This window comes from Phascolarctos cinereus, unplaced genomic scaffold, assembly GCF_003287225.1.
Source record: "Phascolarctos cinereus isolate Bilbo 61053 unplaced genomic scaffold, phaCin_HiC Scaffold_3;HRSCAF=262, whole genome shotgun sequence".
NCBI lineage: Eukaryota > Metazoa > Chordata > Mammalia > Diprotodontia > Phascolarctidae > Phascolarctos > Phascolarctos cinereus.
Genome location: NW_027555736.1, coordinates 78,805,268 through 78,819,588, shown reverse-complemented (window position 1 = coordinate 78,819,588; position 14,321 = coordinate 78,805,268). Strand labels below are relative to the sequence as shown.

The window sequence follows — 14,321 nt, the reverse complement described above, 5'->3', positions numbered from 1 at the left end:
TGGGCTAAATAAATTGAGCTATATGAATATAATGGAATATTACTTAATCATAACAAAACAAAAGAAATATGAGGAATACAGAGACACATAAGAAAACTTAAATGAAGGAGAATGAACCAGAAAAACAAGATATACACCAAGACTATCCCAAAAGAAAGTAAGCCTCTCAAGGGCAAACTACATTTACTTCTGTCATATCTCTAGGTCCTAGCATAATAACTAGCATATAGTAAGTGATTAATAAATGCTTGTTGAATAAAACAATAATGTAAATCAAATAAACATTAAAATGAAGTCAATTCTAACTCTAAAGGAAGCCAAACAGTCAATGTTGGTTGGTTTTATTGTTTTGTGGTCTTTCTTACGAGGAAAGGGTCACCAGATAGGGTAAAGAACATTATACCTAGAAATGACTGTGATACAAAAAACAAAAGGCATCAATAAAATGTTAACTTAATTGTTACAAAATAATTAAACCAAAGTAGATTAGTAGATAACCTAATCTCCTATTTCTTCATCTATTACATAATCTCTTTCTTGCTGTGAAATCAGGTCGTAATTTCAGGATAATAATCATATCAGGAAACTGCTGAATTGTTGTGTCAGCTGTATTAGATACTGTTTAAGAGGCAACACCTCTACCCTCAGAAGCAGAAGTATGGACGAACAAGAAAGCTGCACAGCCATCAATATTCAAAATGGAATTCCTAACATTTGTTTACACGAGTGCCCACCTATCATCTCTCTGAATCATATGTAACACTTAGGGGCTCAGAACTATATCCCAAGAGAAATACAAAATGGAGGTAGGCTAGGTGGGAATGGATAAGCCCTGAGAAGACAATAAAAGGACTATCACATTACATACTTCTGCATAATGGGATTATTCCTGGCCAGGGGAAATTTCATTATATAAGAGTCTAATTATACACACACTTCATCTATTATCATTTCACATTATCCTTCCCCATACAAACACATATCTGGTCTTAAAAAATATCCAGAAAACATTAATAAAAAAAGGAAGTTTAGGTGATAACTTTTATTTCCTCCTCAAAAATATTTGTCTACACAGCATTACTAGAGAAATTTCTAGAGAAATTTTTGCATCCTTAAAGTACTTTGCAAACAAACATTAATTTTCATAACACCCCAAGGACATTAGAGGCAAGAACTGTTTTTCAATACCTGTCAGTAGTATACACAATTAGAGGCACAAATCAAAGGCCTTCACTTCCATATGCAATTTTCTAAGAATTTAAGTTACAGGAAGGTGGTGACTTGAATCAATTACAAGGACCTCCCCAATCTGGGAATTCCCTAAACTAATGAAATCATTCCACTGCACTTCCTAAGTGAGGGAAAATTACAAAAAAGGGAAAAAAAGAGCTAACATATAGAGCACTTTAAGGTTTGCAGAATGCTTTATATAAGCTCTCTCATTTGATCCTTACACCAGGCACTCTTATTAGAATGATGAAGAGCTCAGCTGTTACTCTCTTGTTGTTGTTCAGTCATTTCAGTGGTTGGACTCTGTGATCCCATTTAGATTTCCTTGGCAAAGATACCTGGGCAGCTAGGTGGCCCAGTGGAAAGAGTGCTGGGGCTGGAGTCAGGAAGACTCATCTAATATCTTTGCCAAAAAAACCACAAATGGGGTTCACAAAGTCAGACACGATTGAAAAAATGACTGCCTGGCAAAGGTATTGGAATGGTTTGCCATTTCCTTCTTCAGCTCATTTTACAGATGAGAAACAGGCAGAGTTAAGTGACTTGCCCAGAGTCACATAGCTAATAAATGTCTGAAGCTGGATTTTAACTCAGGAAAATGAAGTCTTCCCTAATTTCAGGGTTGGCACTCTATCTACTGTGCCACCTAGCTGTCCTATGTTACTCTAAGTCAGGGATGGGGAACCAGCCACAGGTTCCCTACCCCTGCTCTAAGTTACTTAAGCAAACAAAGCTAGCAGCAAGGCAAAAAGTCAAATCTACCCTGGTTATTGAGCACAGTCCTGCTTTCCCCAGTCATCTTTCATTGCAAATGGATGCCTCATAGGCCAAAGCTCAGCAGGCATGGCCTCTTTAGAGGCCTGCATGCGAGAACTAGTGGGCAGAGATAACAAACTGTAAGGCAGGTATGGCTTGCTCTGCCAAGAGCCAAACAAATGCTCTTTCTTGTTCATTTTCTCCTATTCATCTTCTATGAATAAGAAAGCAAGTAAAAAGTAGCTAAACACTTGGCAACAACCTAATAAAAAGATTTCTTCATTCAACAAGCACATATGTATACTACAATTTTGGATCGGCTGAGGTAGTTTGATGTGGAGAAACACCAAAAAGGCCAACCTGATTGATTTATGTAATTCATTTACTCAACATCTGGGTCTTAAAATCACTGACCTCCCATACTATTTCAGAGCTCAGAGTAAATCTAAATCTCAGAAATGGCCCTAGAACAAATTCTACCTATATTCCTGGCCCCCCAAATCCAGATAAGGCTTGGGATAAACTTCTCAGATATATTCTCACCTAGTTCTTTATTCCTTAGACCAGACTGGGGACAATGATCTACCTTTCTTTACATATAGGTACATGAACTTAGGGAGATCCAACATGCTCCTTGTTGACTATTTGCTTGAATAACTATCTTATAGGTATCATATAGGTTCTTACAAGGCAGGGGCTCTAAAAAATGTAGCATGTAGAATAATGAGGACATGTGCACATGAATGGCTATTAATGACCCTAAAACAAAATGATCTAAAGTAATAAAATTTAATTTTTATAATAATATAATTAAGAACTAATTGATCACTCCAAATTAAACTGCCTAAAATTTTACTAAAAATTACAATGTATATATGTGCACGTTGAATGAATAAATCTCTACAATTCCTACTATTATTTTAAAATTGATGAAAAGGCAGAGAGCAAGAGACAAAATAAGAATTCTGCTTTCGACCCTGTTTTTTAACACAATGTGAATGTTTTCTCTACAGTTTAAATGACTTGGTCAAGCTTAAACCTAGGTCAAAATATACAAAAGTGCATTTACAATTTGGTTATTTGCTTTTTTGGTCCAGACTTGTGACTTCACTAGTGTGGAGAATTAACAATGTGGAAATTCCCTTTACTGATGCCTTAGAGAGTTGTCAATGATACTGAAAGCCTTAGCTTGTCCAGGGTGACAAAACTATTACCATTCTCAGGTAGAACATTCCATCAAGAATTCCTAATTTCAAAACTGGCCTTCAGACTATGACACTTCACCATAATAATTCACTAGAAATACAAAGGGAAAAAATACAGTATGCATATTTCCATAAGTGGAGCAAGACAGCCCTCTCCTGTCCAAAGATATAATTCAGCTTTAGCTTTGAAATTCTTACATTATTAGCATTGGGATTGGATCAAATTCATAAGACATTTTCTTTCTAAGTTGTCTGCTTGCTTCTGGTGATTATTCATTATAATGATAGGGAATTTAGTGAATTTAAAGTCAATTTTTCATCATGGGCCCACAAGAACAAAAAAGTTACTCTCAGAGTGAGACTTAAAATTTAATTTATCTAAAATATTTTAAAGGTAGATTTCAATTTTTAGATGTGAGAGCAACCTCAGATATCACTTGGTCCAATTCCCTTATTTGACAGATGAGAGTCTTGCCCAGTCACACAAAAGGTGGGCTTAGGATTCAATTTTCTTGACTCTCTGACTATTGGCAAGTTACAACTTTTGAAATGTTTAAGACATTTGGAATTTTCCCTTATATCTTTTGCACTTTATATCCGAAGAAGAGAAGTCAGGTTCAATTTTATATTTATAAATGGATTTTATACATTTTATGTTTATGCCTTTAAAATTTTTTATAAATGTAAATTACATATTGATTTGTTCATACCTTTTCCCTTCTTTTTCTTGGAAGTCTGCATTTTTGAAGAAGATAATTTGGATCTTTTATGTGATGATTCTTCACAATCTTCTTCAGTTCTACCCCTTATCTTTTTTGGTTTGACTTCTTTTCTCCTTTATGTTAAAAATTAAGCAAACAATAGACTTTATATTGATTTTTCCACACAAGAAACAATGTATGAAAAAATGTCAATTAAGAATTAGGAATAATGATGATGATGATTATGATAATGATGATAGTAATAATAATAATAATAATAGCATTTATAAAGTGCTTTAGAGTTTGCAAAACGCTTTATATACATCATTTCATTCAGTACTCACAACAACCCAATTAGGTAGGTTATCATATCACTATGTTACAAAGGAAAAAACTGAGGTAGAAAGAGTCTAAGTGCTTAGAGTCATAGACTTAGTTAAGCATCTGAAGCATCTGAATTCAGGTCTTTCTTTCCTGTAAGTCCAGCACTTTATCCTTTATGTCACCAAGGAATAGTTGCTTTTTTAAAAATGCAATTGAAATAATGGAACATTATAAATATAATCATATTTTAATGTTAATTTGAAAGGTTTCTACCACAGAAAATATGCTACTAGAAATGGAGAACACCAGCTGAGCGTGAAAAACACACTCAAACACCACAACCTACCCCCAACTTTTTTAACTTATTTTTTCTTTCTAGGCTGTTTCTGACATTAGGAAACAAAGCAACTGGGTGGCGTTGGAAAGAATGAATAAGAAGAAATTCTTCTTTTCCAAACTCTAACAAGTAAATTTAATGAGAACTCCATATATTTTGATGGTTCAATGATTCTGATCTCTAATGTCAATTAACTATTTTGAATGTGACAACTTATTTCAAGTAAATTTATTAAAAGGGAAAGAAAATATTACTTAAAAATTCCATCGATGGCTTTTTAAGAGATCTAGTCCATCTAAAATCTCACCAAATATACTAATAAACTCTAAAGTAGCAATCAGATATTTATGAATGAACATCCATTACATTTAACACCTGTAGACAGGTCAAATCTGTGACATATAATAATACTATTTTTTAATGTGCTATCTGAATTCTCTACAGTATGCTGGGATTCTTTATTTAATCAACGAGTGCCCATTTTACAGGATTTGGTCCATAGTTTTACTGTGTTAAGTGACTGATGAGTTTTAGAGTTTTTCTATCTTTGATTTTAGGACATACTATTGGTCATTATCTGTAATCTAAGGCCAAGTCCCCTTGATCAAAAAAACAACACTTCAACTGTAACATTGTTCCTATAGGAAAATGTAAACTGCTACATGGAGATGTTTTATGACATAATTTCTTGAAAGGCACTGAACCAAAAAGTTGGAACTATCTGTTATAGTATCTGAGAAAAGGCTCTCCACCAAAAATTTCAACACCCATCCACTGTACCTACACAGGGCTATGAGCTTACAGCTGTACATGATTATATATACTTAAAACACTTAGCACAATTCTTGGTAATCGGTAAGTAAGTACTTAACGTTTGCTGAATGACTAATCAAGAATGGATAAGGAGCAAGCGCCATACTCCTGGCTTATAAGGGCATATAATGGAGTCCTGACATTCTATACAACTATCCAACCATTTGGCCAAGCAAAAAACCCTTGAACCAATGCTTAGGCATCTAACGTAGGTAAATAAACACCTACTTCAAGGGTACTGATGCAGTAGTAGATATGCTACTTGAGATGCCCAAATTAAATTTGTTTTAAAGATTATATTACCTGTGATGAAAATTTAGCTGGAAGGAACATTCTTGGCAAAGTCCTAAAAGAAATATGTGATAAAATGTATTTAACTAAATTTGGATAAACAAATTATCATACCATTTTTAACTTCACAAATTTCCTTTTTTCCCAAAATGTTCTTTCTCAAAAGTAATATTAATGGAAATAATCTGCTAAAGAAATAACGGGCATATTATCTGCCTCTCCTAACTCAAAAAGATGTCGTAAGCATAATCAAAAAAGGGTTGGGGGAGAAATAAAGTTAGATAAGTGTATCCAGCTGATTAAAAAATATTATAACATTACTTTAGTGGGGAAGAAGGAGTAAAGGGTTACCAGTATGTTTGATAAACAAATTAACAGAGGTTGCTGCCAACCCCTACCCGTTTCAATTCAAAGAAATCTAAGAACAATCACCAGTTTATACATAATATCTTTACTCTTAAGAGACCAATGAGCTTTCAAATACAGCGAAAGCTCCAACTTTTAGGTACTTGATTATACAGGCTCCTTGCTCTTGATCCAACTGGCTGACCTTTAGATGAAATAATAGTAGGAAATGATCAGAAGCAAGGAATGGAGATCAGATTTAAATATGTTCTTTTCTTAAATACTTTTTACCAGCAAATAGTGGCCATTAGTGGCTTAATAGTCACAATAAATGCTTTTTCACTGTTAAAATAAATTTGCAGATCATCTATGAATTTCCTTATCCACAATATCAACCAGTCCATTAATACATATAATAGAATGTTACTTTATTTTTCTTCAAAATATCTACCTGACCTAGGAAAGGACAGAGACCTATTCTCATATGTGTGCCCATGGAAAAAGTAAAGCAAGAGCAACTAAATATCTTACTCAAGTTTATGTGGTAAATTAATAGAACCTTAGTTGTTTGATTTCCAATTTAATATTCCCACTTGAAAAAAGTGGTGGTATCTTACCTCCTAGCTTGTCTATCTAGGTCCTAAAGAAAGCCAAATCAAGCAATGTCTGGGAGCAGGCATGAAAATTGGTGTAGTGTATGAACAGTTGAATGTTCATGCTCCTAATGCACTCCACAGTCAAATACAAAAGATTTCTGAATTACCTATTATCATATATTATACATACTTTTGTCTTCTCCCCTCCAATGCACAGATAACTATGTTAATCTCCAAAATCTCTAGTGACAGCTCCACTTTGCCATTCCAGAGACAGGGAACAGTATTTTATAAGACAACTTTATCTCACTGTACTTATGCAACTTATCTCCACTATAGCACATCAATGGTGAGTAAGTAACCTCAGAATACTTTCTACACTGAAGTGTGCCTTTTTGGACAGACAAAGTCTCATGCTTTCAGAAATTATTTTTTGATTATCATGCTCCCCTTTATAAATGCAGATAATTGAGAATTGATCATATGTTTTTTTAAAAAAGCTTTTTTCTCTGAAATGAATGTATATATGGATATACATATCTTAACCCTAAAACCAGTGACACTTCATTTTGACAGATACAGAATTATTTTTACAAACTACTGATGCACAATTATTAACAATAAGACTATACTATAATAGATGACACATATAATGCTTTAGGTTTAAAAGGCACTTTATATATGTTATCTTATTTGATCCTTACAACAATCCTGTAAAGTAAGCATACATTTAGCAGTAGCAAGAAAAGATAATAATATTGACTTGCTAACTTCCTCATTAATCAACAAGAATTTAAGTAACTAATATGTGGTAGGTTCTAGAGACATAAATATAAAACTGAGACAATCTTTGCTCTCAAGGAGCTTATATTCTGAGGGAAATATCCCATATTTACAGATAAAAAAATACAGAGGCATACATAATAAGCATATGGCTTTGGGGGGGGTGGTAATAACAAATAATAACTGGGAACTCAGAAAAGGCCTCTTACATGAGATGACACTTAAACTAAGCCTTGAAGGAAGCTAAAGGTTGCAAGAGAATAAAGTAAGTGAAGCACTGTACGCATGGGGGGATGTTCAAAGGATGTTGTGAATGGAGAACAGCAAGTAGACCAATTTTGTTAGAGCATGAGGTTCATAAGGATACAGAGTAAGGGGTAATCAACCTGTAAAGACAGGTTAGAGCCAGACTGTGAAGCGCTTTAAACACTAAACAAAGAAGACTGTGTTTTAACTTAAAAGCAATGGGGAGCCAAGAGAAAAAAAAAGCACTAGGGCTTCTTGAACTGAGAAGTCCCATTAGAAATCATGAGGCACAGGGTAATTTTTAGGAAGTCACTTAATTTAACTTAATGCATTTGATATTAATTATACCAATTAATTTTTTAACAATAGACATATGATTTCCAATTTTGCTTTATCTGCTAATGAATATTCATTAATAGTTTTAAGAAATAGTTCTAGTTAGATGTCATGTTAAATCAAAAACAATCCTTTCCAAATCAACCTACTTAATTTCACAAGTGCATTTCTCTTTTCACCATGTTCAATGTAGCCAAAATTCACTTCCCAACTCTTTAATCCTTCTTTTTCATCGCATCGTTTATTTCCACAGAAAAACTGACCTGAAAAACAGTCACATAGAAAATTCTCCTTAGGTAATTAGTTAAAATACCATGTGCCTATGTTTCATTTATGACCTGTATGATGTAGCATTGTTGTTCAGTCGTTCTCAGTCATGTCCAACTCTTTATGACCCCATTTTGGATTTTTCTTGGCAAAGATACCAGAGTGGTTTGCCATTTCCTTCTCCAGCACGATGTAGCATTAGCTGTTACCCATATCTAAAATCCAGATCTAAAAATAGTTTATATCTAATCTAGATTTAAAATGGAAACATATCCTAGGCAACATAAAGTAAATTTTCCAAACACACACACACACACACACACACACACACACACACGGCCATGTTCAATCATATATTACTATTTCTTAATGTTGTGGTAGTCTAGGATAGAGGGTCAGCCTTGAAGTCAGGAAAATCTGGGTTTAAGTGCTGCCCCTGACACATTCTGGCTGTGGGACCATCTACAAGGTAAGTCACTCAATCTTTCAATACCCCAGGCAACTCTCTAAGGTTAAGCTGTGGAAGAGATGCCACTCTGCACTGGTAGAAGGAATTGGTTCTGGGAGTTCTCTACCTCAAGTAAATTTCAGGTCCAGATTGTTCCCATAAACAAAAAAAAAGTACTATGTCAACAGTGTAAGAATTATCAGCTAAAAAGCAAAAAATTCAGTTAGATTCCTCAATTCCCTTGCAAGATGGATACTCAAGCATTACATGATTTCCTGCCTTTTAATTTAGCTTGCATCTTTGCACAGCTAATTTCATATTTGACACAATGCATTTACTTCACAGACTTAACTTAGGACAACATAAACAGGCACTAATGCTGACAAGATAAACAAAAATAACTTACTTAAAATGTTTAACCTGGATTTTAAATTTAAACCAACAAAAATAATCTTTTCAAACACTGTAAAAGTTTCTATACAATTTTACATAGAGATATCATGTGTAAAAGCGCTATACAGACAGAAGTTATTAGTAAAGATGTTAAAATATCATAAAATAATTGTGGAGCAAAAATAATTACTTCTAATTATTTACTATTTGAAACACTATATTGATGTAACCTTTAGGTGAAAGTTTATAAAGAGGCTACAACAGGTGATTAGGAGCCTAATTGCTTCTCTATAGATAATTTAGAATAATCAAATAGAACCATTTTCTAAACAATGGGAGTCAGTCAGTCTAGAAAATCCATTAGTATCAAAGTAATATTTACTTTCTGTTTTCAAAATGTGGATTTGGCTATCATACAGTAATACCTCTATTAGTGGAATAAACAAGATCTATTAACATACTTTGTTGTCAGAAACCATTAAGACAGGAAAAGTAACAGAGGTGGCACAGTCGTGCATGCCAGGATGTCAAAAAGAAAAAGAGGAGGGTCACATTATGAAAACAGCATAAAATACTAACTAAAATAATATCAAATGTGCAAGTATACTCATCAGTGAGGCTGTTTTCTCTGAGTTTGAGTACATTAATTCACATCAATTAACTTTTTCTTATTTTGTCAAAGACCTACACAAGCTAGAGATAAAAAGACAACAAGGAAATGATTTCTGCCCTCAAGGAGCTTATGAATATAAGCTACTGTGGGAACACAATGCATAGAGAGGGGGACATAAGACAGATCTCCCAGGAAAAGGCATCTGAGCTGACCTGAAATGAAAAAGAGTTCTGAGAGCAAAAATGGGGAGGAAGCACACTTCAGGCTTGGGCAAATGCAGGTAATGACTTACATGTGTACATGTTACTGCATCCAACCCCAACAAAATGTAAGCCCTGTGAGGACTGGAATGGTTTCACTTCTGTCTTCACAGCCCAGCACTTAGCAAGATACTGGGCACAGAATGGATTCTAAATAAGCTTGCTGTAAGTGGAAAGCAGCAGGTGGACTAGTATGTGGATGGCTAGAAAGTAAAGTCCGTGAAAAGCAATGATATGAACAAAGCTTCCACAAAAGTGGGGTGCTTTAAATCCCAAGTGGTGAGTTTGCATTTGATATGGCTCCAGATGGAACAGAGAAGGGAGGAGATTTAATTTTGGACTTGAAACTACAGATGAAATTTGGGAGAGCTAGAGAAGTTTAAAGAGAAGGGTTCAAGCCAAAGGAAAGGGAATGTGAGGACCTAACAGGAAGACAAAGAAGGACCTGAGGAGTAAAAAAAAGAAGGAGGACTCTGGGAAGAAGTGGGAGAGACTGGAAAGACCAGGTCACCACAGCACACAGGAAGACAAGGCAATAGATAAGACAGTCCATATAAAAGACATGATAAAGTGAAAGGATAAGAAAATCCTTAGGAGGTATAAAAGTGGTACTGAGAAAGGGACAGTTTTATGTTGAGGCGAAACTGGATGTGTGCCCCACAGCTGTCCCAGGAAGCTGTCAGCAAAAGTGACAAATGACTGAGGAACGAGTGCAGCATGAATGGAGAGCAGGGAGACCTTTGCCATGACTTGTGCAGAAGGTGTAACGCCTGTGTTTCTAACATAGCTAGCTGACTGTTATCTCTGTTCACTGAAACACACAGTAGTCTGAGAAAGGAAAAAGCCATGAAGAGGCAGAAGGGAATCCTGACCATCTTGGGAGGGCAGAGGCAAAAAGAACATCCTGCCAAAGAAGACAAAGAAGAAAAACAGTCCAGCTGATCTCTATGAAGCCCTGCCTAAGGAAGAGGCTGGCCAGACACGGCTGGGCTACAGAGTGAAGAGAACCCAGGAATGGTCATAAGAAGAAAGAAGGACTGGTGGCTAGACACTCCAGGCTGAGAGAGAGTGAGGCAGTTAATTGTCATCTGATAATGATAGCAGGTTCTTCTGTCTTCCTGGTGCATGTATCCAACATGAGACAGAGCCCCTCCTAAGAACTGTCAAACCAGATGACTTCTACTCACTTACCTCTAGTAATTCTCATGGTCATACATGATACCAGAAAGAACCTAAAATGCACTTCTAAACAGAAGGTAGTCTTCAGCACAAAAACTAGGGACACAAGCAGTATTTTCACTGCTGCCATTGGTCAAAGGTGAGGGCTTTAAAGGAGAAAGATAGAACAGTTATTTAAGAAGGTGGACTCTCCCAGTGATTGGGGAACAGCCAAATTATGGCACACCAATATAGTGGAACAGTACTGAGCTGTAAGAAAAAACTGAATATGAAGAATTCAGAGTAGCATGGGAAGGCTTAAATGAACTGATACAGAATGAAGTAAGAACAAGGAAAACAATATACACTATGACTAAAACAATGCAAAGAACAAACAAAGTGAATGGTATATAATTATAATGATCAAGTTCGTCCTCAGAGAAGAATTGAATGAGTATACCTTCTTTCCATTTGCCAGACTGGGGGTCTATAGATGTGTGTTATTGTACATGCTGTCAAAATAATTAATATGATAATTTTTTGTGGTGGGAAGTGGGGGCTTAACTGCTTTTTGTCTTTTTTAAACAGTTTATAATGTATGGCTCATTGGGTAGGGACATGGATACATCTGAACACAAAGGTGATACAAAAACAAACAAAAAGATAAAATAAGATAAACAATAAAAGATAATAAACTGCCAAATCAAAAAAGGAAGACAACAGCATCTGAGAATAAGATTTGGATTTCTAGACCACAGTTTGAAATATAAAAAGGATACCTTGAAATATTTAAAAAAAAGGATTTAAAATGGAAAAGGAAGAGAGAGGGCAAAAACTGCCTAGGCATGTCCACCAAGCTAGATATCAAAGGAAATACTGACAATGTAGAAAAAAGAATAGGAGTAATTATAATCAGGAATTCACAGGAAATGAAATGCCAAAAAAAGAACCATTGTCCTAGATGCACAATGTATGAGTTAACAAGCATGATTATCTAGCATTCCTGCTGAAGAAAAAAATGTGACCTTATGGTATCATTAAAATCTGATAGAATGGAACTACTGAAATATGGCTCTGAAAGGTTATATCTTATTCACAAATAACAGGATAGATAATAGGAAGCGTTGGTGTGGCAGAGTTGCACACTCTAAGAGAACACATTCATATGAAGAAATCTATGAACTATACAGGGGAACCAAGGGGGCAAATATCAAGTGCAGCTCAACAGGGATAGGAACAGAAACGATACTGTCATCAGCATATTATACAGGCCACCTGGGCAGAAAGAAAAAATTGAGGAACACATCAAAGCCTAGCACAGAGGCATGATAACAGTAAGTGATGGCAGACTTCCAACTACTCAAACATCTGCTCGTTAGGCTGAAAATTGGAACAGCTAATATCTTCTTGATTTGCTTTAATGTAGATTTTATCCTTCAAAAAGTGGAGAAACTAAACAGGGGAACTTCTATACTGGATTTGATTCTCACTGACAAGGAAGAACTGGTTTCTAGGATGGAAACGACTGAAATCATAAAGGAAATTGACTGCTCCACCTTTAAATTTTATAACACAAGAGGAGACACAGGTATAGTTTGACATACACCCTAGATTTTAGAAGAGCAAATTTTAAAGGGTTCAGTTGAGAAAAGATAGCTAGGATCCTATGAATTATAATTCTACAAGGGAAGTCAGCACTAATGATTAGAAGCACTAAAGATTTAAATTCTGAAGACACTAACAGAAACAATTCCAATGAGGAAAAGGAGAAGTTGTCTAAAGAGAATAATGTGGATACAAAGGAAACTCATCAACCAACTTAAATAAAAAATAAGTAAATAAAATAAACAAGCACAAAAGATGGAAGGGCAGGTAAAAGAGGGTGACTACTAAAGAGTGAGTGGTAAAGTCCTATAAGACTAGTGCCAGGAACATTAAAGCTCAAAATGTGCTATGGCCATCAAAGAAAACAGGATGGTGAAAAAAATCTTAGGGTAACCAAGTGTTTTATTTTATGATCATCATTTTAGATATATTGGGGGGGTAGTAAATCAAGAAGGGACAGTATGGTGGTGATGGCAATAGCTGTTCAATTATTATTTTGCTTCTGTTTTCTCTGCTAAGGAAAATGATCTCTGAACTAGAAAGAAATGGAAAAAATGGCTCCTAGGAAACTAATATGAATGACAATTAAGGGGACAATAAGAAAGAATCAAGCTATCCTTTAGGAGCTCAGACACTAGGCCTGGATAACTATGGTCATGAAAGAACAGGCAGATGTGATTGCCAAACCTCTAGCAGCAATCTTTGAAAGAATGGGGAGAATGGAAGAGGTACTACAAGACTGGAAAAGATCAAATATCCTGACTTTAAAAAAAAGGAAACAGAACAGAGTCAGCAAATTACTAATCAATCTGACTTCAATTATTGACAAAATTCTATAACATATTATTAAAAGTATGGTTAATTAACAAGTAACTGGCTTTATCAAGAGCTGGTTATACTAGACTAATGTTAATTCCTTTTTTGATAGAATTACTGGACTGACCAACTGAATTACTAGACTACTAGTATTAGAGAGAATTTACCTAGATTTTGGCAAAGTAGTCTTTGATAGTCTTGATAGTCTTTCATGACATTCTTGAAGGGGGAAAAGAAAATATGAGCTAAATGACAGTGCAGTTAGGAGGAATTGTGGAAAGTCAGGCACACCAATACACTGCTGATAAAGCTGTGAACTGGTTCAACCATTCAAAAAATATTTTAATTATGCTATGAAAGTGACTAAACTGTTCATACCATCCTCTGACACAGAGATGCCATTGCTAGGCATTTATGCCACAGAGGTCAAAGACAGAAAGAAAAGTCTCATATGCACAAGAAATATTTATGGCAGCATTTTTGTAGGAGTCAAGAACTGGAAATAAAACAGAGGAAGAAAAGAGACAAGCTTAGAGAGACAAATGTACTGATGCAAAATGAAGTAAACAAAAACCTGGAAAACAATATAAATAATAAAAAACTCAAACCAAACATTACATAATTATAACGAGCAAGCTTGTCTCTCTCCCCCTCTAGAAGACATGAGAAAATGTATTTCACTTTCTTTTTGCCAAGGCAAAACATTTTGTTAATATAGTATGGCTCTCTGGAGAGGGGAAAAAGGAATGTATACAAAAAATAAAAATAATGTAAAAACAAGATATCAATAAAAATGTT

At 35.0% G+C, this 14,321-nt stretch overlaps 1 protein-coding gene across 1 annotated transcript in view; it reads right to left on the bottom strand.

Moving 5' to 3' along the window:
* LOC110192746 (protein FRA10AC1) overlaps positions 1-14,321 on the bottom strand; it is a 52,890-nt gene that overhangs the window by 17,396 nt on the left and 21,173 nt on the right. Inside the window, exons 9-11 of the mRNA XM_020964123.2 lie at positions 8,113-8,226; positions 5,670-5,712; positions 3,902-4,026 (exon numbers count right to left, since the gene is read on the bottom strand). Coding sequence (XP_020819782.1) covers positions 3,902-4,026; positions 5,670-5,712; positions 8,113-8,226 — 282 coding nt within the window. The remainder of the gene's footprint in view (positions 1-3,901; positions 4,027-5,669; positions 5,713-8,112; positions 8,227-14,321) is intronic.